Below are 26,158 nucleotides of genomic sequence, written 5' to 3' on the forward strand. Positions count from 1 at the left end.
AGAGGCTCCAAGCTCTGCTGGTCCACCTCAGGCTTGGCACTGACTCCTGAAAGGTTTAGTCAGACTGTCTCCAGGCCAGATGCTCTCCCCTGATAAAGGAGAGCCAGCCTCATCTCTATTTCGGTGGGGGATCCTGGCCAAGGCATCTTACCTCTTTCTTATGTTGACCCTCAGCAGCAGTCTTTACTTTTTTAAGACTATTTCCTCCTCAGTTATATAAGGGCATCTTCAAGGAGAGGCAAATGCAGGAGTTTGGGGTTGGACTGATTGGGTTTGGGCCCCGTTGCTGCCTCTGCTGAGTATCATTAGGCACGTCATTTAACCCACCTGGACCTCAGCCACATAATTTGAAAAACTGGTATCCTAACACCTATTTTTCAGGCAGTCATGAAGATTAAGATGATGCATACCAAGGTGTCTGGCACAGAGTAGGTAGGTGTTTAATAAATGGTAGCTTTATTATTACTCGAACTGTGTCACCAGACCACATTTGATGCCTGAAACCTAATTTTATGGTTTAAAAAACATGCCTTGTGAAAAAAGAAAAGCAACTTAGATTCATTCAGCTAATCTTTTTTGGATCCATCATTCATAACTTATCCATTAAAAAAATGGAAATGAAAACAATGTACTTTAAAAAAAACAGCCGAGCTACTTGGTTGAAAGAAACATTTCAATGTAAACATGAATAAAAAATACATGGGAGATGTTTTCAAAGATGGCTTATATTTTTTTTAAAGAAAAACTTAAAAGAAGACCTCCCTGTTGTTGGGAGTTAGAATAGAGGCAGGCATGGATGACAGGTCAAACTGGGAACAGGGTTTTGGAAACTGGACCCCGTTCCTGGGAGGAGACAGCTGCACGGATGCAGATCTGAGCAGCTGGCACCAGAGTGGCAAGGGTTGTCCAGCCTGATATAGAAGGAGGACAGACAGCAGGCGGAGGCCTGGTTAGCCTCCCATTGTCAGGATCCTGCTTAAAGGGATGCGGTGTCCTGCTGACAGGCAGCCAGTGGACCATGCACACTCCCCCCAGATCCCCAGAAAGGGAACAAGCATCATCTTTCCACACAGCCCCAACCTCTAAACTAGGGTTTGGAGACTAGCTACTGGTTCTTGTGTATAGGAAAAGGGCATGGGAGAAAGGATTGCTAAGGAGGCAGGATTTGGGGAGGAAGATGAGAATTTAAGCCATACAGACCTGGACTGACGTTCATGTTTTATCACTTTCTAGGGGTGCGACCCTGAGCATATCGCTTTCTAAAGTCTCTACTATGTTTCTTGTAAGTTGTTTACCACAGTCCTGGGACTTGGCATCTGCCAATGCATTTTATTCCCATTAATAATAAGAAGAACAATTATTAATCTAGCCACTTCTCCCCACCTCCTCTGCTTGTAGCCTGGTTCTTGTTACCATATGTGGCTTATTGTAATAGCCTCCTCACTGGTCTCTCCGCTTCCTGCCAACAACTCTTTACGTGATAGGCAGATCAGATCACATCACTGACCCACTCAGTTCCCCCCAGTCATTCCCCACTTTGTCATGTGCAAGCCAAAGTCCTCACAATGCCCAGGTCCTACCTGATCTCGCCTGCCTTTGACCTTGGGTACTACTGCTTTTCCCCTTGCTCACTCCACTCCAGCTATACTGGCTTCCTGACAGTTCCTTGAACATGCCAGGCACACTTCTGTCTCAGAGCCTCTGCCCTTGCTGTTCCTCCACCTGGAACACTATTTGCATGTTTTGCTTACTTACCTCCTTTAGGTCTTTGGTGAAGTCATCTCAGTATGTCCTTCTGTGACCTCCCTGTTTCAAACTGCAGCCCCACCCTGTCAGTCTCAGTCCTCTTTCCTGCTTTATTGTTCTCCATAGCACTTTTCATAAACTGACATACTAAAATATCTTCTTCTTCTTTCTGTTTATGTCTCTCTATCTCCACTAGAATGTCAATTTTATGAGGGCAGGGATTTTAGTTTGGCTTGTTTATTTCTGTATCCTCCGCTCCTAGGACACTGCCCAGCACACAGTAGACACTGCAAAACATTGATTGAAGCAATGAATGATTATTATAAAGCAAGAGGCTGAACTCCAGGTTTAGAAGAACATGGAGTGGAGACTGGTAACCAAGACAGTAACTCAGACCCAAGGAAGAATGCCGGGGATCCAGTTACCCAAACTGGAACACAGGCCAGAATAGGATCTGGGAACCAGAGGGATGCCCAGACATCAGAAATGGGGCATGAGATCACAGCTTGGCCTGGATCCAGACTGTTGGAGAGTGAGATTGGAGCTCCTTGGGTCAGGGCTGGTCCCAGGCCAGGTGTCTAGAGGCCAGGTCACCCCATAGGTGGAGACAGAGAGGCTGAAAGGTAGTTGCCAGGCAGGGCCTTCAACCACTTAGTAAATGTCAAGCAAAGTTATTCCAGCTTTCAACTTATTCCCAGATGTAGGTGTCAGCGGATACTCCATATTGGCATGGCTTACAAGGAAAACACAAATGACTAAGGGGAAAAAAAAAGGAAAAAAGTGAAAATGCTCATTCAGAAACCTGAGCTGAGGAGTTGAGGAATGGCAGATGCTGGAAGCCTATGACTAGGGGATATCTGTGATGTCAAGATACCAGCTGAGGGAGCATCTAGGGATTACATTGTCCTCTGGACCACTTTTTTTTTTTTTTTTTTTTTTGGTGGAGATGCACAAGTGAGCTCTGCCCTTGCAAACCCTCCAGCTTGGAAAGGTTAAGTGGAGCCTGGGAGGTGGTGTCTGCAGAAGCCTAGAAAGAGGAGTTGGACAGGGAGAATTTGGCTTGGTTTCCCCAGAACTGTCCAAGTTACTTTCCAGGAGTTGGGCTCGGCCTCTCCTCTCCATCTTCATGCTTCCTGATAATAACATAGCATACGATTCAGGGCTGCCCCTGCCTCACTCCAGAAGAGCGAGTCTGTGGACAACGTGTGGTCCAGCTCCTTCACTACATGCCCAAGGGAACCAAGGTCCAGAACAATTCAGAGTCAGGGCAGCTAGTTTCCTTCCCACAGGGGAACCTGTTCCCCATCCTGACTTCCACTGCACTGTGTACAGAGCTCTTGCTGGCTCTGGGTTTCAGTCCTCTCTCAGTAGTTCTGTGTTCTTCAGTAAGCTATGGAACCTCTCTGTGTATTGGTCTGTAAAGTGAGGATGATGAACACAGTATTGGTTCCTAGGGCTATTGTGTGTGTTCCATAATAAGGCAGGTAGCAAGTGTTCAGTGAAGGTTAAATTCCCAACCTTGTTAACAAGGTCATCCATATTGCCCACAATGGTTGGTTCAGGCTCAAGGAGGTTTCCTGATTTGATGTCCTATTGTGTCCCCCTTATTATTCACCTCTTGGGATTTTGTATTTTCATGACCACCACGGTTCGTATTCTTCAAGCTTGGAGAGGTACACGGGGCCTGAGGCTCTAGGTCGGATTACAGGACTGCTTTGCTTAATTAAGGCTAGCCAGTGCAGTCGATGCTACCTGTTATAGAGAGGGCCAAGTCGAGGGGAGCATGGATCCGCTCTGGCCTGAGGACTGTACTCCGACCTGGGGAGGCGGGGGTGGGTGGGTGGCAGATTTCTAGGGCGGAGCCCCCTTCGGTAATGGGGACGTGGGGAGGTCAAACGCCTGGAGGGGGCAGTAGCACACGCAAGGTGAAGACCATATTCTCTTGGGGTTGGCAAAGGGCGGCTCAGTCTGGTGGGGAAGGAGGGGGCTTTCAGCCAAGCCCAAAGGGCTGGACACCTCAGTACCAAGGGGCGTTCGAACGCCGTTGGCATCTTTGGCCGCCCCTTCGGGCTCAGTCAGGGCCCCCTAGACACCCGCGCAGAGCAGAGGAGTGTAGGCTGCAGGTGCCTCTAGGACGCCTCAGTGGCGCGCTCGCAAACCAGACGTTCCCAGCCAAACCTCCAAGAAGCAGTCCCAAATCACCGTGCAGGTGCTACAGGAAGCGCTCGGAGAAGCGGCGGCGGCCACTGCGCGTGCCAGTACGCCGTCCTCGTTCCCTCAGCCGCTATACCCGGGCCCTAAGGTCCCGGGCGGTCGCGGGCAGCCCGCGCGGCGGAGGGCCGGGGGCGTGTGTGTGCGTGCGCTGGGAAGGCGGCCCTCCCCGCGGCCGCCGCAGCGCCAGTGCCTCCCCTCCCCCGGCGCGCACGGCCAGTCCCTGTCCCCGGAGGCGGCCCGAGCCGCCGCGGAGCAGCCTCGCCTTCGCCTCTCGCGTTTCCTACCGCCCGCCCTCCCCCGGCCGGGCTCCGGAGGCTGCCGCCGAGCGGCTCCCGGCGGGAGAGCGGCTCAGAGCGTGCACGGGGGCGGGCGGAGGCGGCCCGGTTCGGGGCAGCCGCGCTGGAGAGAGGCGCGCGCGAAGACGCCGGCCCCCCTCTCCGCGTTCGCTCGCTCGTTCCCCGCCTCCCGCACTCCGCTCGTTCCCACCCCTTCCCGGCGTGATTGATCCGTCACGGGCGCCGCTGCTGCCGCCGCCGCGGCCGTTCTGAGCCGAGCCGGAGCCCGAGCCGGAGCCGGGGCCGGGGCCGGCGCCATTGCGCGGGCGCCGCGGGGAGAGCTTGGCGCGGGGCGGCGGGCCGGGCCAGGCCATGCGGGCCGAGTGACCCGGCGCCCGCAGCCCGCGGCGCGGCATGGCTTCCCCGCCGAGCTCCGGGCAGCCCGGGCCGCCGCCGCCGCCGCCACCGCCGCCCGCGCGCCTGCTGCTGCTCCTGCTGCTGCCGCTGCTGCTGCCGCTGGCGCCCGGGGCCTGGGGCTGGGCGCGGGGTGTCCCCCGGCCGCCGCCCAGCAGCCCTCCGCTCTCCATCATGGGCCTCATGCCGCTCACCAAGGAGGTGGCCAAGGGCAGCATCGGGCGCGGCGTGCTCCCCGCCGTGGAACTGGCTATCGAGCAGATCCGCAACGAGTCGCTCCTGCGCCCCTACTTCCTCGACCTGCGGCTCTACGACACCGAGGTGAGTGTCGGCCGCCCGTTCCGTCGGGGCTGTGGGGGCGATGGGGGAGGGCGTGTTGGACAGAAGCAAGCTTTGGCCCATGGGCAGATCCCTGATTGAGCCTGCCGAGGGCACCGCGCGGGCTGGGGCTCAGTGCTTACCCTCTGGGTCCCGCCGGGCTTGGTTGGCACAGCCGGTACCAAGATTTGCTGAACATCTTCCTCCTCTGGGATTCTATGTGTGTGTATTCTTGTGGGGTGTGGGATAGAAGACTAGGGTCTCCTTTGCCCAGAGAAGGAGTGGAGAAGGTGGTAACTGAACCTCCCCAAAAGCCTGCAGTGGTCGCCCCTGCCCAGGTCCCCGCTGGTGGGGCTGTGGAGTGCTAGGTGGGAAGAACAGGCGCATTGACTCTAAACTGGGCCATCCGGGGCTAGAGAGGCCACGGGCCTGCTCTCGGATCCAGGAAAGCCGAGCTGTGCTTTGAGGTCCGGAGGACTCGGGGACCCGAGGGGCTGGAGGGCGCAGCAGGGCTGGACGAGCTCGGAGCCAGTACTACTCAGGCCGGCGTGGGGCCGCCGGCTCTGCAGCGCTGCTGCCTGCATGTACCCGGCGCTGCCTATGGCCCGAGCGGTTTTCTGAGGAGACCCCCTCGGGCTGGTTGATCAGAGAGTGCCCTGATGAGGTCTCGCCCCGGGCGCGCGAGGGTGTGCAGCCGCGCCGCTGCTGGTGGCCGGGCGGCTGCAGGCGCAGTTTCCCCGGGCGCAGACTTGAAGCACGGACTTGGAGCGCAGCACCCGGTTTGCCCTCCCTGCCCCCTTCTCTGAGGGGAGCCGAAGAGCCGAGAGCTTTCCATCCCAAGCCCCCTCCTCACACCCTCAGCTTGCATTCCGGCTGCAGCAACAGTGCACACCTTCACCGCCCGCCCGGGGGCTGGGGTGCGCCTAGGGGGCTCAGAGGAGGGATCGCGGGCCGCGCGAGGTCGGGTTTGCGAGTTTTTCGGGACTGAGGGAGCCCTTACGCTCCGGCCGCAGCATCTGAGACGCGGCCTGAAGGGGGCAGTGATTTCCTGTGCAGTACGCTCGGTTGGCGCCTCTTCCACCGCGCCAAAGCCCGGCCGAGGCGCTGGGCTTGATTGACCCGGCTTCCTGGGGCTCCTTGGGCGCTTCTGCTCGAGCCCTGGTGCAAACCCCTTTCTGAGAGCAGGGTCGCGCTGCCGCGTTGATCGTGCAGCCTAGGCTACACTTCCTTCTCTGTGTGCCCCCCCCCCTTTTTTTGGTCCCCGGAGAAAGAACAGAAATCTGGATTGCATCTTATTCCCCACCTCTTCCCTTCACTGATGAACCAGCCTGCTCTGCGCTGTAAATAAAAGGTGAAGAAACGGGTGGCAGTTGGTGGTGGTACACGCAGGCTGCTGCAAGCAGAGAAGCTTCCTCTGCCCCAGGAGGATGTAAGCTGGGTAGCTGTGCAGAGCCAACCCGTGTGGAATCATTTCTGAATGACATTCCTGTCTTCTCCAGAACATTTCAAGTTCTCTGGGGTAGTTGCCTGGCACACATAAACGGGAGGGCAATGCAATTATACCGAACCATGTCTTCTGGATACTGTTTCTCTGTTGCTCCATCTATATCTATCTATCTATCTATCTATCTATCTGTCTATCTATTTTTGTTTTGGAAAGGACACGGAGAGCCGGTTCTTTGGAGACAAAACCATTTATGGACAGGGCAGCCCTGCTTGCATCATCACCAAATATTGTCAGCTGCATAATGTTTTCGCCATCAATTTATTCCTTTCAGAAAGCTTCCCTGAAAGAGATTTCATATTAGCTTGTTAGTAGCAGCAAAGGGAAGGGTGCTCAATTTCAGGGTGTGGGTTGATGCTTTTATATTTTATTTTTCAAGTGTGTCTTGATGACTTTCTGAGTGAGAGGGGGCCTAAAGTCAAGAGGATGAGGCAGTCAGAAGGCACTTCAGCTCAGGGGAAGGAGGGCAGAGGGTATAATCTCAGCCTCACGCAAGCAGGGAAGCATATCTCGCCATTTGAAGGGGCACCGAGCATGGGCTTTGGGGTGGCTTTAACCTGGCTTCTGGTCAGAAACCTAGTATCTTCCCTGTGGGTGACCTTGAGCAAGGTATTGATCTCTCTAAGCCTAGATTTCCACTTCTGAAAGACTGGGACTGTTATATGTACTCCCCAGGATGGTATTGTGATGCTTAAGGGAGATAGCAGGCTGGAATGGAAAATGCCTTGAGCTGGCAGGTGCAGCGGCCAGTGCTCTGTCTGGCATGCTGTAAGCACTAAATAAACGTTTCCTGCCTTCCTTCCTTCATTTTCCTCTGGTGTGGATTCACAAGTAGGACATTGTGACTTCAGATGTGATAAAATGGTCACAACTAAAATATTGACTGCTTATTTGTTTTGCTCACTTCTGAAATCTCATGAAGGCTCAGTGAAGTTACCACCAGAAAAAAAAAGAATCTTGGCTTACAATCAAACAAATATGTATCTCTTGCCATGAAGTGTCACGGTTGGGAGAACACCCGGGTGATACAATACTTAATTTTTTCAAGTGGTCCATCTTTAGAGTACAGGTACTTTCTCTCTAAGCCGAAGTAAAGGATCAGTCTGGGTAATTGCAGCAAAATCCACAGTGATCTAAAGGGTGTTTGGGGCTTGTGTTAGAGTGTGTGGACCCTGTTTTATTCAGATAGGATGTCTTTATGGATTGTGTATACCCCCTTGTCACTTGCTGGGTGTGTCACTTGTTGTCTGTAGACTTGAATGCAGGATGGATGTGCTGAACACATTTTGGCTGGCTTTGCTAACATTTGCTGTCAGTCAATGGCCAGAGACAGTGGGCAGCCAGGGTGGACCTCTGTCCACACAGTCTTCAAAGAGATGGAGATTTAGCAAAACATGTGTTGATCTGATCATTGGGACTAGCCTGTCTCAAAAAAGGAGCCTCCCGCACACACTTATTCAGTTGCCCCTCTCCTGTAATTAGAATAGCAATAAAGCATTCAAAGCCCCACTCAGTGCCATGTGTTTGTAAAAATGAAACATCCCAGCAGAGCATCTGCTAGGCAGGACCTCTCTTCTCTGGTGTACCTCAAATCACATCAGCAAATACTTCTTTATGTATTCCAAGGAAGATTTGAGTATATAAAAACACAAGCAAGACAATTGAAAAAACAGATAAAAGGAAGCATCAGAAACCACATAGAAGCATGCAAGTTACCGAACCCAGAACCTGGGCTAAGATGGTTACTGCATTTTTGTAAATTAAATTTTAGCTCTGAGCCTCCTGGCAGTCAAGGTTAAAAGGTAAACATGGTAGATTACATTACTTACGTGTTTGTTTAAAAGACTCTGAGGGACAGTGTCTTTTTTTTCCATAAAAGTTTTGCAGGTTCAGAAATGTTCTTCATGTGATTGTTTCTCATTCTTTGGTAGCCACATTAATAAAAGTAAATAATAACCAAGGGATGAGTTAAAAAATAATGTCAGCTTTTCTGATTTGATTAAAGTAATTTTCATTTTGGAAAAATAGAAAATTGTAGAGAAGCATTGAAAAAAATTGTCTATAATCCACCTACACAAAGGTAATTGCATCTAATAATTAGTATTATTCCCTTCCAGTTGCTGGTGTTTACTATTTTGTGTGCTTGAAATCTCTATGCACCCTTTTATATTTTGTTTCACTCAGTTAATGTTATAGCATGGTTATTTCCCCATGTCCTTAAATCTTCTTTGCAAAGATGAATTTTAGTGGCTATTTACTATTCTATCCTATGGGTGCCCCATAAGTATTAAATCATTCCCCTACTGTTGGATTTATATGTTTTCCCCTTGTTACTATTTTAAATTATTCTGTAATAAACTTGGGAAAAGTTCAGGGAGCCAAAGGAGCACATTCCAGGTGTGCACCTCTCAGAAGGTCTACCCTGTTGCAGGGATCCAGCTTGGAAAACCCAGAGAAAACCTAGTGATCGGTGAGCACATCCTTTTCTTGAGCGGTTTTGCCAAATATCTGTTCTCTCATTCATTGTGCTTTAGAGAGGACCTAAACAACTGTTGGATGGAGGCCGAGCTTTTCAGGAGGTCTGAGTACAGCTTAGTAGCCATTGGGCACCTACTGCAGTTGCTGGTACTACAGAAAGGCGTAAACCCAGCACTGGGCTCAGGAGAGGAGCTGGTGCACAGGGCAGAACAGAGCAAGCACATGCTTGTCATTTTCAGTGCAAGGTAGAAAGTAATCTGTCTTGATGGTTGCACATTTCTGTGACTATACTAAAAACCATAGGACTGTAGACTTTAAAAGAATGAATGTTATGGTACGTGAATTGTATCTCAATATAGCCGTTCTTAGAAATAAAGAGATAGAAAATGAGCTCTTTTAGAATCAGGCTCACATCTTTGTGGTTATACCCCATTGCCTTGCATGGTACCTCACCCTTAGTAGTTGTATTGCTTAGGAACCTTGTTACAGGTGACAGAAACCTAATTTTAACTGGTTCATGTGGCTGAAAAATCCTGGAGTGGGCTGTATTCAGGTATGGCTGAATCCAGTCCCTCTCTGTCGCTTGGCTCTGATTTCCTCTGTGTTTGGCTTCACCCTCAGTCAGGCTCTCCCCATTTGGCTGTACAGATGGCCCCTAGCAGCTGCAAGTTTACACACTCCCAGTTTAGAAACTCCAGTAAGAAGACTGTTTCTTTCCTGACGTTTTCAGCAAAAATTCCAAGCTCAGCTCTCATTGGCTTGAGTTGGGTCATGTGTCTATCCCTGAACCAAAAACATGATGCTGACGGGCCTGGGATATCCGCCAGCCTTTCATGGAGGAGGAAGGAGGTGAGGCCAGCCCCACCCAACCACATGAATACAGAGTGGGGAAGAGGTGATTCCTCGAAGTTCATCAGAGGCTGTTAAAGGCGGGTGGATGCCAGGTGGGTCTGATCACGGATATCCACTTGGGGAATGCTAAATTCAAGAAAGAAGCAATAGATGCCAGGGACGTTAAGAGAAAGGGAAGCTCACATCTAGGTCTCCTGGAGGAGAAGAAGTCAAGATGAGTCTGGAAGGGTGAATATAATGTTGACACAGAGAGGTGTGGGCTCAGGGAGATGGAGGTTGGATCCTAGGAAGGATCCCCAGGATCAAAGGATAAAGGCCACAAAGTGTGAAGTGTGTCTGGGGAGCACTGACTTGTTATGTTTTCACCTGAGTGCAGGGTTTGTAGAGGGAAAGGCAGCCTGGTGGTGGGCATGAAAGGCCTTGAATGCCGTGTCAAGAAGTTTAGACTTTATTCTGGAGTGGTGAGGAGCTGTGGGAGGTTTTCAAACATGGATGTGACGAGATTAAGGCCGATAAGAACGTAGAGGCTGAATGGTAGACAGGAGAGGGTGGAGATAGAAAAGTCAGGAAGCTATCGTAGCAGTTGAAGGGGGAGATACTGGGGCCTGAGCAGAGATGGAGAGCCAGTGTGAGGGGATGGAGGCACTCTGAGGCCTGACTGGGTGGGAGGGGCAGCAGAGGGGGAGCAATGACATGAGCGGGGGTATCTGGCAGGCAAGATAGTAACTGAAGTCAGTTACACTGCAGGGGAACGAGGAGAGAGAGTCCCTGCGGGGATGCGGCTGGGCACAAAACCAGACCCTTCAGCTCCCCTAGCTCCAAGCACCTGTTAGATGAGCTTCTTAGCATGTCAGGGGGCCTGGGTTTGTATCCCCATTGGGTACCACGTACCTGCCTGGTGACCTTAGGCAAGCCACTTTGCCTCTGTTTCTTCATCTGTAAAATGGGGCTAATATACTAACTGCCTGATAGGGTGTGGGGAACAAATGAGACCATCCGGGTAAAGTAAGTCAGTGCTTGGTACACTGTGAATGCTCAGTAAATATTCACTGCTGTTTTGTCACTATTCTCGTTATTCCTGTACCGTGAGGTGATGATTATGTTGACCTCACAGATCTGTAGTAGGGATAAACATGATGGATGTGGAACCTCAAAACATGATGTAAATGTAAAGCCGTGTTATCTGTAATCTTGCTTTCTAATGCCGCATTGCTGAGAGCGGTGTCGGAGAGAGACCATGCGAGCACGAGATCTTTATTCATGTGTATCTCCCAGCACATCTTACATTTTGCTGTGTGTCATAGCCATCTTTGTCTGTTTCTCCCCCACTGGACTGTAGCTCTGTGAGGGCAGGGCTGGTCCTATTCCCCAGTGGTTTTACATACAGTGGGCATCAGTGATGCCCAGTGGGCATGTTTGCTTAACTGAACTATAAGTGAATAAATTAGAATCTGCCTTCTGAATTAACTTCCCATAGGATGAATGGTTTCTCTGGATCACTTCCCCAGGGTCTTTGCTCCACCTCTCCATCACCATAGGACTTAGGGGACCCCATATATCAGGATCAAGCTGAGCTGCCTTCTGCATGTTCCCACCAGCAACAACCCCTGAACTTCCCTGGTATGAGGGAAATACCCTTGGCCATGCCGTGCCTGCCCCTGACCAATTCCTCAGACCTAGCCAGACACCCAGTAGAAGGTGGGTGGAATAACACACCAGGGCCTGTTTAGAACTAGGTATTGGGCTAAGCGTGTTAGCTTGCTACCTTTATCTTTAAAGAGCTCTTGTTCATGTGTTTGGCCTCCCCTCTTGTGGGAAGGTGAGGGGAAGAGATGTGAGATTTCAACAGGGAAATGAACAAGCTGGAAGTGTAAGATAGGGGTGAAAATAGAGGTGCTAAATAAATATATAGAGAGGATATATAGCTTTTGTTAGTCAGGGTGGACTAGGCTATGCTGCGTTAGCAAACAAATCCTGAAATCTCTGTTGCTTGACACAGTCAAATTTATATATTGTTCACCCAAATCCAGTGAGGGTCAGAGCCTCCTGGGAGGCTCTTCTCCAAGTGAGAACACAGGGCCCCAGGCTGCTCTTGTGCTGTCACTCTTCCATCTTTTGGCTTCAAGAAGATGGCGAGTAGGAAGGAATCCACAGGGAAGGCACACTGGGTTTTGACCATCTTTACTTGGAAGTGACATGTATTATTTCTATTCATATTTCATTGACCAGAAGTAGTCATTGACCAACTTAACCTGAAAGGAGGCTGGGATGTGTAAAGGAGCATGTGGATGTCTTGGACACTTGTCATTTGGGGTCCTTCAAGAAGTACATGCCAAGATGGATTTACAAGTGCCAGAGTTTTGGGGGGAAATACCAGTGAAAGATAAAAGAGGAGGTAGGGAAACCCTCAGACCACAATGCTGTTCTGACACCTGTGAAAGGAGAGGGGAAGGAAGGAGAGTTGGGAGGAGGAGTCTCAGAAAGTCTTGGCCAGCCCATTGGGGTGCTCCAGAGCAAAGATTGCCCATTAGAACAGTCACATATTAGAGACCAAAAGAGCCAGGCTCTAGAATCCCTGTGCAACTTAGTCACTGGCTGCAGGCTCCCTGGGAAAAATGTGTCCTTGGCTTAATTAAACACTATGACAGATGTTGAAGCTACAGCTGAAGGCTTAGCTGATGGTACTTGTCCTGTAGGTTCTCTTTTTAGAGGAGACGTGAGTGGCCCACCTAGATGGCTGCCACAGCTCCACCTATTTCTGCCTCAGTGTCCTAATTCTACACGCGCTAATGGAGAAATTTTTCTGCCAGGCCCTTTTCTAGGCTCTGGGAGTTGGATGTGACATGGACCCTGCCCTCGAGGATCTCATGGCCTAACCGCTGGTCACCTAACCGTGGTAGGTAGGAGTCAGGGGAGGATGCTGGGGAAGGCATACCCCTTCTGGAGGCACCTGTTTGGTCATTCCCCATGTTGTTTGGGAATTAAATGTAAGTGGCTTCTTATTGCTGACTTTTTTTGTTACTTATTTTGGTTCTAGGAAGGTGAGAAAATTAAATGGCATAAGTTGCCCAGTGAGCATCTGCATTCATCTCCTCCTTTATTTTATTCTTATTCTCTCTGCTTATATAATGATGTGCAGTGAGGCTGGTGAGATGTCTTCCTCTCTGTACCTTTCTAGGAACCAGCAGGTGTGCCAGGCTGAAACGTTGGAAGTGTGAGCTTCAGATGGGGTCAGCGGTCTGGGTTCTGGTGCTAGGTTAGTTGCTAAGACCTCGGCAGTCTAGGTGCTGGTGCTAGGTTAGCTGCTAAGTCTTTGCTCCTCTGTGAATTGCAGCACCGATTGAGGATCTCTGCTCCGTTGTAAGCACTGCAAGGGCAGACATGGGGTGTGTCTGGGTCCGTTGTGCACACCTCTGCCCCTCCAGGCAGTATCTCAGGGCCAGGCACAGAGCAGGAGCTCAGTAAACATTTATTGAACAAACAAATAGATCTAAAAGACTGAAACTCAGCTCTCTGATTCTAAGAGGCTAGATGAGTGTAGTTGTAACAAATTGAAGAAGTGCTTTGTATGCCAAGCCATGTGGGGTGAGCTTTCTGCTTGCTCTTTATTCGTACTTCGGTGCTTCGGGGGGCCCAGTAGTTGTGGAGTGCAGAGGGAAAAGGGTACTTGTTGGATGTTCCAACAGAAGATTTTGTGCAAAGCTAATGTCAGTCTCTTCTCCCCTGACAAACATACACAGCATCCTCCAAGATCCTCCAACATCAAAACCTGGGAAAGAAATACTTTCCAGCATCTGACAAGCATTATGGTTTTAGAAGATTAGTTTATTGGAGCAGTATTCGAACTGGTAGTTGGTGGGTGTAGGAATCGGGTTCTGATACCCCACTCCCACCTCCAGGGACTGTGAGAGCCACAGAGACTGGACTGGGCTCTCGTCCTAGTAGACACTGTAGGAATGAAGCCAAGTCATCAGCATTGGTGAGCCAGGTGATCTAGTGGCAGATCTGAGTATAGTGAATAAAGAGGTGTCCTGGGATCCCCTGAACAACAAGACATATTCCAGGTGCCCTGCTCCTGGGCTGGAAGCTACTGCTCTTCATCCTTCCGTGCTCAGGACTGATTCAGGAACTGGGTAACCTCAGTCTGGAGTGACTATTTCTCTGACCTGGTTTTGGTCTGGAGCCCAAATCAGATAACCAAGTTTATTAGAATCACGTGCAAAATAAGAGTAAATTGGTTATGAGCTGATGTTTGAAGGTCTGGGAATTCTTGCTTGAGTAAAGGGCATGAACATTGTGACACCTTTGGGGGCTGATTGGGGTGTTCTTCTTTTGCCAACTTTCTACTTTTTCAGTCTTTTTTGAACAGTCTACATTGCTGGAAGGATGAAGTGTCATTGTCATGTAGAAAATTCATGGTAGATCCAAAGTACTGAGTAAATGGATTCATCTGTCTTCATCAGTGCCCATGTCCCACAGCTGCTGGCTGAAGCAGACCGCCCCCCCCCCTTCTCCTGCCATTTGGCAAGGACATCCTCGGTCACCGTTCAGATAAAATGTAGCCAAAGAAGGACTGTGGAGTGGTGCATTATTGCCGCTCTCCTGGCATAGGGTCAGGAGGTGGCAGAGAGAAAATGATATTTTCACACGCTGCCCGTGATCCACTTGACTTTGTTCAGAGGGAACTGATTTTGAAAGCAACAGCCATCCTTATAATAATCACTATATTGTCCAAATCGCTTTGGTTCTGGAACTGCCCATTTACTGAAGCTTTTCTGAGAATGCCCAGAATTGTTTCAGGGATTTAACTGGCAGACAGGAACCTGGAAGCCCACTCCAGGGCGTATGATCAGAGCCCATGCAAATGCTCCCACCCAGCCTGGCTCAGAGCGCCTTGCCTTTGATAGAAGAAGAATTGGCTAGCCTGTCACTCCATAGAGTGTCCTCTCAGGGCCAGACTGACCCTTCTGACCTCCTTGCTGGACTCTGAATTCTAGAAACGTTGGGAAGCCTTTGGAGGGCTTCTAATCTTGTCATTTAAAAAAGGAAAAGGTAAAGGAAACATTATTTGCAAGTGTGTAGGTGAAAGAAAAGAGACTACAACAACAGTAACTCACCTTTATCCTGCGCTTAGCACCTATCAGTCCTATGTCAAGTACTTATTTAATTCTCACGCCAATTTGATGCGGTAGTTGCTATTATTGTCTGCATTTTACATATGAGGCTTAGAGAGGTTAAGTGACTTATTTAACATCACAACCGACCAAGTGGTGCCCTGGGATTTCAATCGGATGGTCTGACTTTGATCTCTGCTGCTTAAATACTAATGTGAAACAGCATCTTCATATGGGAGTTATCTTCCTCCCATGAAAGCAAGTGGCACGTTTTGTCAGTAGCTGCCGCTTCTCTTTTTTTGGATGAATTTCATCCAGCTGCTTGCCTCTCCCTCTAATTCAGCCTCATCCTCACCCATTTCCCTGTCCGCCCACTCAGACACACAGCGGCGCTGAACTCTCTACTCACTTTAAGTGTGTCTGTCTACACACCTAGCTCACATGGATCCGCTCTCTGCTTCCCTTGCTTCGGCAGAACTTGTCACCTCCTGTAGTGTTTACTCGGGGTGTCAGTGTTTGTCTCTGTGTGTGTGTCTCCTGTTAGACTTAGATCATGTCGAGAGCAGCAGTAGTGCTTCCTTTACACATGTAGCTCATACTTGCTAAGCACCTACTTGGTGCCAGGCCCAGGGCTGGTTATAGGGCATGTGGAGGTGAGTCTGAAACAGCAGTGCTTTCAAAGAGAGGCCACCGGGGATCGTCACTATGCAGCATAAGGAGCGTGATGGTGCAGCCTGGGGCAGGTGCAGGGGCTATCACCCAGATGCAGAGGACCTTTAGGACCACTGACCCAGCATGCTGGTCAGGTGGCCTCCCTGTTTGATACCCTGACTCATCATTGTTCTGGGAATGGGAACAAGACTTCTCCTTGTGCCCTTGAAGGCCCTGTAGTCTGCCCTGTTCACTCCCAGCTTCATTGCTGAGCACTCTCCCCTTTCCCTCTGGTCCTAGACATGTGTTCCTTTCAAGTTTCTCTGGTGATTGTGCTCAGAGAGTGTGCAAAGGACCTTTGCACAAGCTGTTTCCACCATCTGGAATGGCTTTTGCCATCTTTCTTCATCTTTTACATACCAGCTCAAGTGTGCTTTCTCCATCCTCCCTGATTGGGAAAAATCCCCCTATTACAATTTCTCTAAGAACCATGAACCTTTGTAGTGCTTATCACAGTTGCAATTTTAAATTGTTGGATTATTTGATTAATGTTGGTCTTCCCCTATTCTGCCAGGGCACTGTGAACTTAGTCTGTTTTGGCTTACAATAGTGCCTCGCACAGTTTCTAGCACATGGTAGGTGCTCAATAAATATTTGCAGAATGAATGGATGAGTGCTGAAGGATTGTTTATAATGGCTTCTATGTGTTTTCTGATGCCCGGGCAGTGTGGGGAAGACACCTGGACACTGTGGAAAGACCATCACATATGGAATCAGAAACCTGTGTGTGTGCTGTTGCTGCTCACTCCTTGAGCCTCAGTGTCCTCATCTGTGAAATGGGGATGATCCTTTCTCAGAGGCCTTTTTTTTTTTTTTTTTTTTTTTTGTGGTACGCGGGCCTCTCACTGTTGTGGCCTCTCCCGTTGCGGAGCACAGGTTCCGGACGCGCAGGCTCAGCGGCCATGGCTCACGGGCCTAGCCGCTCCGCGGCACGTGGGATCTTCCCGGACCGGGGCATGAACCCGTGTCCCCTGCATCGGCAGGCGGACTCTCAACCACTGCGCCACCAGGGAAGCCCCTCAGAGGCTTATTTTGAAGGCTGACATAGAACATGCATGTAAAACATTAAGTACAGGGGGCCATGTTGAGTAGGCACCCACTAAATTTTATCGTTGTTGTTTTATTATAATGCATATGAAAACATAAAATGCTGTGTAGTCACATAAAAACTGGTTCTTATTTCAGTGGGGGATTGTGTGTTTGAGGCCAGCCAAGAAGTATGAGATCTGTGTCTGAGCTTCACTGAATGGGATTCTAAGTGAAGTGGTTGTTTCTAAATCCCTGTCCATTTCCAGAAGGATCCCTGTCCATTTCCAGAAGCATCTGTGCACTGAGAGCTCAGTGGTGAATCTCCTCTGGGCCTGGGGCTGGGCTGTTGACCCCAGTGGAGTCCTTATAGTTGAGTGTTGTCACTGCTGGCTGTTGTCCACCGCCAAGCCTGGCTGTGAGCTGGGCCAGCCCATGGGGACAGGCACGTCATCTGTTTTGCACCTGCCATGTCCCCGAGCCCAGGACACAGTCTGCAGGCCCTTGGCGATATCTGTGAGTGGATGAGTGCCTCCGTGTCCGAGCACCTAGAATGGGCCCCTGGCACATTGTAAGTGCTTAGCAAATGCTTTTTGCATGAGTGTCGCTAAACACAATGTACAACGTAACCATTTTGGATAAGATCACAACTGAGCCTCTAAATGGAGCAGAGGGAGAAGACACGATCAGACATCAGAGGAATGGATGGCTCCACCTGCATACTGGATTTGAAGGCAAGAGAGAAACGTTCTGGTGTTACCATGTCAGGAGAACATGTTTCCCTTTAGGCTCCAGAGACAAATCTTTTAGCTTAAGGGCCAGGTTGTTCAGTGGAAAGGGCTCTGTGCTTTTGCCATGGGTGACCTGTCTCTGGTACTCATTAGGGGATGACCTTGAAGTAGTTGTTTAACTTGTGTACACCTTAGTTTTATTGTCTATAAAATGGGAATAATAATAATGCCTGCCCTGCTTGTCCATGGAGTTATTGTGGAGATCGTTGAGGAGGGAGGGAGGGAGAGAGAAAGAGAAAGAGAAATAGATTAATGTGAAATGGCTTTAAAAAGTCGTAAAGAGTTGCAGATACCAGATGTGTCTGAAACTAAACAGAAAGAGTAATTAATTCTGGGTTGTCCTCTCAGGGCCTTTGGATATCTCCAATAACAACTTTATCAAAGACACAGAGATGCTGTTCACACAGGTGATTCATTCAACTTTCTATTAAAGAAGGTGGGCACAGTATTGGATAAGAACACTGTGGAAGCAGTTAGCCAGGGAGCTGTGGTCTTCTGACCTAGCAGGCTGTCTTACAGAAGCATCTAGAACAAGAAGTGATTAACATGTCTTCCTCACATCTGTCAGATGTCTTCAGAGTCCAGCCATTCGTCTTTGGCAGGTGTCAGATCCAAGACCATCCACAGGCAAACTATTGAACAAGGTCCAGGGCAGGAGTTTGGTGGTGTGGGAGTTAGGGCCGTCTGCTGCAAGCAGCGATTTGGGATCCAAGCCAGCAAATCATGGGGGTTGCTAGGTTTGGGGGCTGGGGCAAAGACTGGCACGTCCGATTGAAATATGAAATGCCCAGACTGGGCCAGGAGTGGGAGGCTGGGATGCCCATGTGCTGAGCTAATAGTATTTATTTTCTCCAGAAAGAGCTTTGGTTCTTGCCAAAAGATGTACAAGTATTTCGTTGAGACCTCAGAGTTCTAGGCCAGGCAGTGTGCAGATGACGAGTTTGGTTTGAGAGATTTGGGGACCCCAGTAGTCCCTCCAGCTACGACACCCTCAGAAGAGCACCGGCTGGGCTCCTGTGGATGCTGGTCTTGAGACCATCTGATTGGCCTTGTTTTGGCCACTCTAGATCCTCGGCAGGCTGTGGCCCTAATTCCAGCCTGGTGGCTCCACGGTGGACAAAATGACAGGTCCTTACTTGAGACCCTACTATGCGCCAGGCACTATGCTGGGTGCACTCACACGTGCATCGGAGAAGGCAAGGCGCAGTAGAGAAAGCTTGGACTTCCGAGCCCGAGAGGCCCAGGTCCGGCTCTCGGCCCTGCTGGGTGACCTTGGGGAGGTCGCTTCGCTTGGGGCCTCCCTTCCCTGATGTATAACGTGGAGGTTTGATGGCAGATGACCAGCATTGTTTTGAGGACTAAATAAGATAAAAGCATTTGGATCTGGTGCCCAGTGGGTGTTTAGCAGATGCCACAGAGCACAGTACCCACTGGGGATATGACACACTTCTGTTCTGGGGTGAGGCGGGGGCGGAAAGTTGCAGAACTGGTCTCTGAGAATTGCTGTGAGTTCTGGCTTCTGAGGCTGAGGACTTCTGCTGGGTTTTAGTTTGAGTCACCTGGATGGCTCTTTCACTGCACACGTATAAAAAGCCAGGTGCTTCTAGTTTGGGGAGCCAGGGAGGTGGGTGTAACTGGAAGAAGGTCCTGCTCTGGTCTGGCTCTGTATTCAGATGATTCTAGAAGCCCCTCCCTTACTGTTAGGAAGCTTCAAGGTTGCTGGGGTCAGTGGCCCCACTGTCTGAAGAACAGTGGCCCCTGGGAGGGAGAGGAGTGAGACCCTGATCCCTCCCTCTGGGGTTTGAAATTGTTAGGACATGTCTGAGGGGTGACATAGCTTAGAGCAGGGTCTGCTGGAGGAAAGGGCAAAAAGAGCTCCGAGGGGAGCTTTGCTTGGAGTGGGGGCCCAGGGCATGGGGTGTCAAGGGCAGGCTGGTGTGAATATGGGAACTGATGCTGGAATGTCCCTCCTCCTCTGTGACACCCTGGGGAGGCTCTGGGGATGGTGACTGTGTATATAATGTAAACTGAAGGTGCTCAGTGTTGAGAACTGTAACCCTCAGTTTCCATCTTGGTTCTGACACTCCCTTGGCCCAGGGTTGACCCCCTCAGGGGACAAGGCCCTGCCCTGGTTTTAGTGCAGACCCCAAGCCTCTGTGGCCAGCACGGCAGCTGAAGGGAACCAAGGCCGGCAGCTGGGCCTGGCTCAGAGTTTGATCTCAGGGGCACCTCGAGGGGTGCTGGTGAGGTAGACTCGCCAGCCTGTCAACATAGACCACCTGGAGGGCCGGGGCGCACTGTGCTGGGTGCTCCCAGGAGAATGCCTGAGCTGCCCTATCCCTTTTGTCTTTGAACATTCAAATAAATATGACCTTATTTGTACCCCAGTCTGTACAGTGCAAAGTGCAGTTGGTTTCTCATTTAGTTCTGATAATAACTTTATTTAGTAGATATTATTTCAACAACTAAACAACAAGAATTACAGATTGTGTGTAGTGCTAGAGTTTATTATTTATTCCAAATGCATCACCCAGTAATAACCCAGTAAGAGAGGAATTCTTCCATTAGCCCCATTTATAGATGGGAAAACTGAGGCTCAGAATGATGAGCCCTGGGTGAGATAGTAAGCGGAGACTTACTAAGTCTAAGCCTGCCAGACTCTAAGCCCAGTGCCCTTTGCACTGCCCACAGCTGCCGGGCACACTCTGGCCTAGGCTCATAGGTTATGTGGTTCTGCGCTCTGCTCTGGGTTCATGGGGATCCAGCCAGAAGCCGGGAAGCCATCCATCATGGCTGTTCCCGAAGGTCCTTCAAGAGAGGTGTGAGTACAGATGCAGTTGGCTTTGTGGATGATAAAATGCTTCCGACTTTATCCTCCTAAGCACCTCAGGAAGGCCTGCCAGAGGTGGGCATCCGCAGCAGGTAGATAGACGCTCAGAGCGGCTACAAGGTTGGACCAGTATCCACATGCAGGCCAGCGTCAGCTGGCCACATGGGAGAGGTGGACATTGGGCTCCATTCAGGAATGAGAATGATGCACCTGCCTCATGCTGTGGGCATCTGAACGTGACTCAGATATGACATGACAGTGTGGGTAACTCGTATGTGAGCAAGTGACCCTGGCTGAGTGCCTGACTCTTGAGCAGGACTGCCTTGCCATCACTTACCAGCTATGTTAATTTTTGGCAAGCCACTTCATCTCCCGTGCCTCAGTGTTCTCATCTATACAATAGGGTGATAATAACAGTACCTATTTCATAGGATAGTTATAAAAAGTAAATCAATTAAAATTTGCTGAAGACTTCAACCAGTGCGCAATACATAGTAAGTGCCATAAAAGTCTTGTCAAGTAAAATAAAAGATAAGAGGCTGATGTGAACAGACTCTTAGGGAGGCACAAGTAAGGGCTATAGGAGCATGAAGGGAGGGCTGATGCATTCTCACTGGGTGCAACCTAGGAGGGCTTCTCAGAGCAGGTGACTTTTGAGCTGGGCTTGAGAGAGAGAGGTGGAGATGTCGGAAGAACCCTGTGGGAGGAGGGAACTGCACTAGCAAAGATAGAGAGGTGGGACTTTGCGGGGATAATGCTGAGCCATTCAGGTGAGGCAGGCACATAGGTGACTGACTGCAAAAGACATTGTGGAGAGAGAGCAACGATCTGGAAAAACAACCATCTTTGGGCCTGCAGTGTCTGAAAACATAGTTTTAAATCAATCAGTGTTCACTGAGGGCCTCCTGCAAGGTCCTCGCTTCTGCTACTTGCTGTCAGCGCAGAAGCTTCTTGTTGGCTAAAGCTGGAGGATACACCCCTATGTCACCTGGGAGCTGGACAAGGTCATCTGCAGGGACATTACAAAAATTAGGACTCAGGGGAGAGAAGGTAGATCAGGCAGATTTAGTTAAATCTTGGCTTTGTTACTTCCTGAGACTTGTCTTTTGGCAAGCCAGGCCCTCCCTGTCCCACTGAGCCTGTTTTTCCTTCTATACAATTTGGATGTGGGTTCCTGCCTGACAGGGTGGCCGGAAGGCAAGGATGAGAGGAAGTATCCTCTGAGAACGTTGAATGGGAGTAGGACCCAGCCGCGTTTGACACCGATTAGATTCGGAGCGAGCCTGCCATGGTACCATTCTAATTTTAACAATCAAAAAAATGACTCAGGGTCTGAAGAGGGCCCGAGATTTCAAAGCTTACTCCAAGTTGGGTCTGTAGGTGGACGTAATAGGTGCAATCAGCTTTACGTTTCTCTTAATGGCTTTCTTGATGAAGGGAAGCAGAGAGCAGCAGGGATCCGTGCTGGAATAACTGTTGGGAAACCTCGGCAGCCAAAAGCCAGGTTGGCAGGCCCGGTCCTGCAGTCTGAGGGCAGAAGGCTGGTGCTGATGTCCCCAAGGTTTTCTGTCAGGCTGATGTGCACCGGGTCTGGCTACAGAGGTTTCCCTTTTTGACATGGGGTGAGCTATAGACTGCACTGGTCCTCGGGGACCTGTCTCTGTTTGAGTGTAGCCAGATATCAGGCAAGGATTAGCACCATCCCCTGCCCGCACATTCCCCAACAGGACAGGCTCTGGGTTTGGAGACAGAAAGGCTCCTGGGGGTGGCTGTTGTTTTGGAGTCTAGTGATTGAGCAGAGTATCTTGAGAGGATGGAGTTCTTAGGGCCCAGCTGGGATATAGAGTGGCTTTCCTTTTGAGACCTGCCAGGTTCCAGCCCTTTTCCCATCTGCTGCAGATCACTTCTTCTCTGAGCAGTGGCAAGCCATTCCTAAAACCCATTTGGATGGAAGAGATTCTGAACAGAGCCGTAGAGTGGTTTTCTCACAACCGCTGATAAAGAAGTTGATGTATAGAGACTCAACTGGAGTTTTGCCAAAATGACTCCCTTCTGGGTGTTTAGAGAAAGAGAGTTGTAATGCTTTGGGGAACTGAAGGGAATGGAAGGGATGTGTTCAGAATGTAGGTGTGGATCTTGGAAGGCTTGGCCTCGGCGTCTTTCCATTGGAGCTGGGCTCTCTGAGCCTCAGTTTCTTTATCTGTAAAGTGGGGAGGGTACCCTCTACAGCTACCCTCCCAGGGTGATTTTTTGCTTAAATTGGATAATGGCACTGGAGAGCCCTTGAGAAAAGTCAAGATGGGACTATCTGGGATTGCTAAGTATTTCTGTGAGAGAGCCTTACAGTGGTATTTGTCCAGATACATAAAGAAGGAACTCATGGAAGCTACAGAAAAAGCAGTATTGTGAAAATAATAGGAACTAAAGTAGGTCTCATTTAGGTTTTAGGAAGAAATAGGGCAGTGGATGTAAAGATTGAGCTATCTATTCTTGTTTTTAAGTCAGAATTGACTTTTTAGGGCAGAAAATGGGCAGTTGGATTCTTTCATCCTGTATGAGTTAGAAGTCAGAATGTCAGAGGAGATAAAGGGCCCACCAGAACAAACAAATAAATATATCCTGAAAAGATTTTCTTATGTTGTTTGGATGTGTATAAGAAGCCAGTTTAAAAGTATAAACTTGCTTTATACTTTATACTTTATAAACTGGTATAAATAATGATAACTGAACTAATAGTGTTATGAAGAGCATGATAGTGCCACAGATCCCTTCCGTTCTGACTCCTTTGGAGAAAAGCCAGGTTAGGAGACATCTGCAATGCAGAATATTTTAGAGGATGACACTGGCCTCTGTGGTAGCTGCAACTGTTTGCTTTATCCAGTCCAGCTCTTCTTCTCTGGAGCTGTACAAGATCCTCCAGAAACTGGGGATGTGGGAATTCTGGTTATTGTCTGGGTCCTCTGGGAGCAGGTGTGAAATTGCCCAAGTGAAACCATAGCATGTCTCACCATCAGCACCACCAGCATCGTCAGAGTGAACACATTCCATGGGCTTAGCCTCTGTTCTTTACAGTAGTAAATCGTCTACTTGTCATCAAGGTCCTAGGAGATAAGCATTCTTATTGCTCCCGTTTTTCAGATGAGAAAACTGAGGCACAGATAAATTTAATAATCTGCCTAAATTTACATGGGTAGTAATTGACTAATTTAATCCCAGGCAGTGTGGTTCTAGGGCCCACATCCATAAATATTCAGCACCTCTGTCTTTGTTTCTGGCTTTCAAAGGGACCTCAAAAGATCAAGTGGTCCAGTTATCTGCCTTCCCACACATAATCTTATCATTATCCCCATTTTACAGAAGAGAAAGCTGAGGCCTGGTGTTACAGACTGAATGTTTGTGTCATCCCCCTGCCCCACCACCACAATTAATATGTTAAATCCTGACTGCCAGTGTGATGGTATTTGGAGGTGGAGCCTTTGGGAGGTGATTAGGATTAGTGTCCTTTTTAAAAAGGAGACCTCAGAGAACTCACTTGCCTTTTCCATCATGTGAGGTTATAGCAAAAGATGGTCGTCTGTGAACCGGGAAGTGATTTCTCACCAGACGAATCTGCTGGTGCCTCGATCTTAGACTTCTCAGCCTCCAGAACTGTGAGAAATAAGTTTCTGCTGTTTATAAGCCACCCAGTCCATGGTATCTGTTCTAGCAGCTCGAATGGACTAAAACACCAAGAGAAGAAGAGACCTGACTTGCTAAAGCCACACGGTGAGATTGCAAGCAAGCTGGACCCAGGTCTTCATTATAGGATTGACCTCCTCCAGAAGTTTCTGCTCTGCCTTTTGGGTGTCTTTCCTCTTTCTGAGAGAGTGAGAGCCACATCAACATGTGGCCCAGATTAGGCTCTTCCTTCTTACCCCTGGCATGCTTTCCACTCTCCCTGAACCAGCAGGTCCTCCCCTTGTTGCTGGGCTCACTCTGGCTGCCAGGACCCTTCCCCGGCTTGCCCCTCCCCACTGTCCACAGAGGCTGCACAAGGCTTACAGGTAGGTTGGCAGGAACCTTCACCAGCTGTGATTCCAAGGTGGGTGCTCAGAGCATGCTCAGAGGGTGGTCTGAACAATTAGAAAAAGAAGAGGGGATCACTCTGAGTTCTCCAACAACATGATGGGCTGCACTGACCTCACTTACTTTGTTGAGAAAGTTACAAACTGTGAACTCCATGAAGGTATTTGACAAAATCTCTTGTAACTTTTCAGCCAGGTAGAGAAGATGGTCCATTTAGAGGCATCTGTTAATTGTTTGAATCTCAAACCCAAAAGGTGTTAATCTGGGAGTACTCTGGGATGGTTGTCTGCAGGACTCTGTTCTTTGCCTGGGCCTTTGAATTATAGATGGTCTCCAACTTATGGTGGTTCGACTTACGGTTTTTTTACTTTATAATGTGCAAAAGCAATATGCATTCTGAGAAAGCATACTTCAAATTTTGAATTTTGATCTTTTTGTGGGCTAGTGCCGTACAGTACTCTCTCGTGATGCTGGGCAGTGGCCCTGAGTGGCATCTCCTGGTCAGCCACACAATCACAAAGGTGAAAACTGATATACTTAAAACCATCCTGTACCCAACCATTCTGTTTTTCACTTTCAGTACAGTATTCAATAAATTACTTGACATATTCAATACTTTATTAAGAAATAGGCTTTGTGTTAGATGACTTTGTCCAAATCTGTAGGATAATATAAGTGTTCTGAACATGTTTAAGGTAGGTTAGCCTAAGCTATCATGTTCAGTAGGTTACATGTATTAAATGCATTTTTGACTTAATATTTTCAATTTATGGTGGGTTTATCAGGACTTCACCCCATCGTAAGTTGAGGAAGATCTATCTATCTATCTTTCTATCTATCTACCTATCTATTTTCTATGTATCTGTCTTTAAAAGAAGATACATATTCTTTTGTTGGTTTGTTTGTTTTTGTGGTACGCGGGTCTCTCACTGTTGTGGCCTCTCCCATTGCGGAGCACAGGCTCCGGATGCGCAGGCTCAGCGGCCATGGCTCACGGGCCCAGCCACTCCACGGCATGTGGGATCCTCCCAAACCGGGGCACGAACCCGCATCCCCTGCATCGGCAGGCAGACTCTCAACCACTGTGCCACCAGGGAAGCCCCATAAAAGAAGATATATATTCTTTCTTTAATCAGTGACTTGAATAAGGTCATAGAAGTCATACTGGTCAAATTTTGCTGATGATATCAAGCTAAGAAGATTAACAAATATTTCAGATGACAGAGCCAGAAAACAAATTTCCTCTTACATTCACACCATTGCTCCAGGATTCTAAGAGTTCTTTTTCAGGGTTCACTACTTCAGCTGGCTCTTGGGTTCTGAAAACCAGCTGCTTAAGGACAGGACGAAGTTGATGAGGCTTAAAGGGAGTAGATGTGAAAAGACACTGAGGCCCTAGTTGACCATGACTCATTTTGCTCTCTGGAGGGAGGGAGCAGCTGGGGTCTGCTGTTCAGCACCTGTGCTGACGTAAATGCACGCCACTGGTAGTCCCTGAGTCTGCTGAGAATGGGGCCTCTTTCAGGGCGTGTGCTGGGAAAGGCAATGCCAGCAAGACCATTGAAGATGTCTACAGACTAGAGAAAAGCTCCTGTTGGTGACCTTGGCTTTGACCTTGGCTTCATCTCACATTACCTTCCCTCCTCTCCTCTCTCCCTCCCTTCTGCAGATGCTTATTAAGTAAGACCTCAGGGTGCCAGGCACTGCAGTGGGCAGTGGTGGGCAGTACCAAACAGGGTCCCAGACCTCATGGAGCTTATGAACCAGTGTCTTTCTACAACATGTATGTAGGTGGTGCTGGGGTCTATGGGATGGTGCCA

At 49.3% G+C, this 26,158-nt stretch overlaps 1 protein-coding gene across 1 annotated transcript in view; it reads left to right on the forward strand.

The window, feature by feature from the left end:
• The first annotated feature begins 4,649 nt into the window (after positions 1-4,649).
• The window catches only part of GABBR2 (gamma-aminobutyric acid type B receptor subunit 2), a 366,358-nt gene continuing 344,849 nt past the window's right edge, over positions 4,650-26,158 (forward strand). The window contains exon 1 of the mRNA XM_060014449.1: positions 4,650-4,970. Coding sequence (XP_059870432.1) covers positions 4,650-4,970 — 321 coding nt within the window. The remainder of the gene's footprint in view (positions 4,971-26,158) is intronic.

Source organism: Delphinus delphis, chromosome 6, assembly GCF_949987515.2.
Source record: "Delphinus delphis chromosome 6, mDelDel1.2, whole genome shotgun sequence".
Taxonomy (NCBI): Eukaryota; Metazoa; Chordata; class Mammalia; order Artiodactyla; family Delphinidae; genus Delphinus; species Delphinus delphis.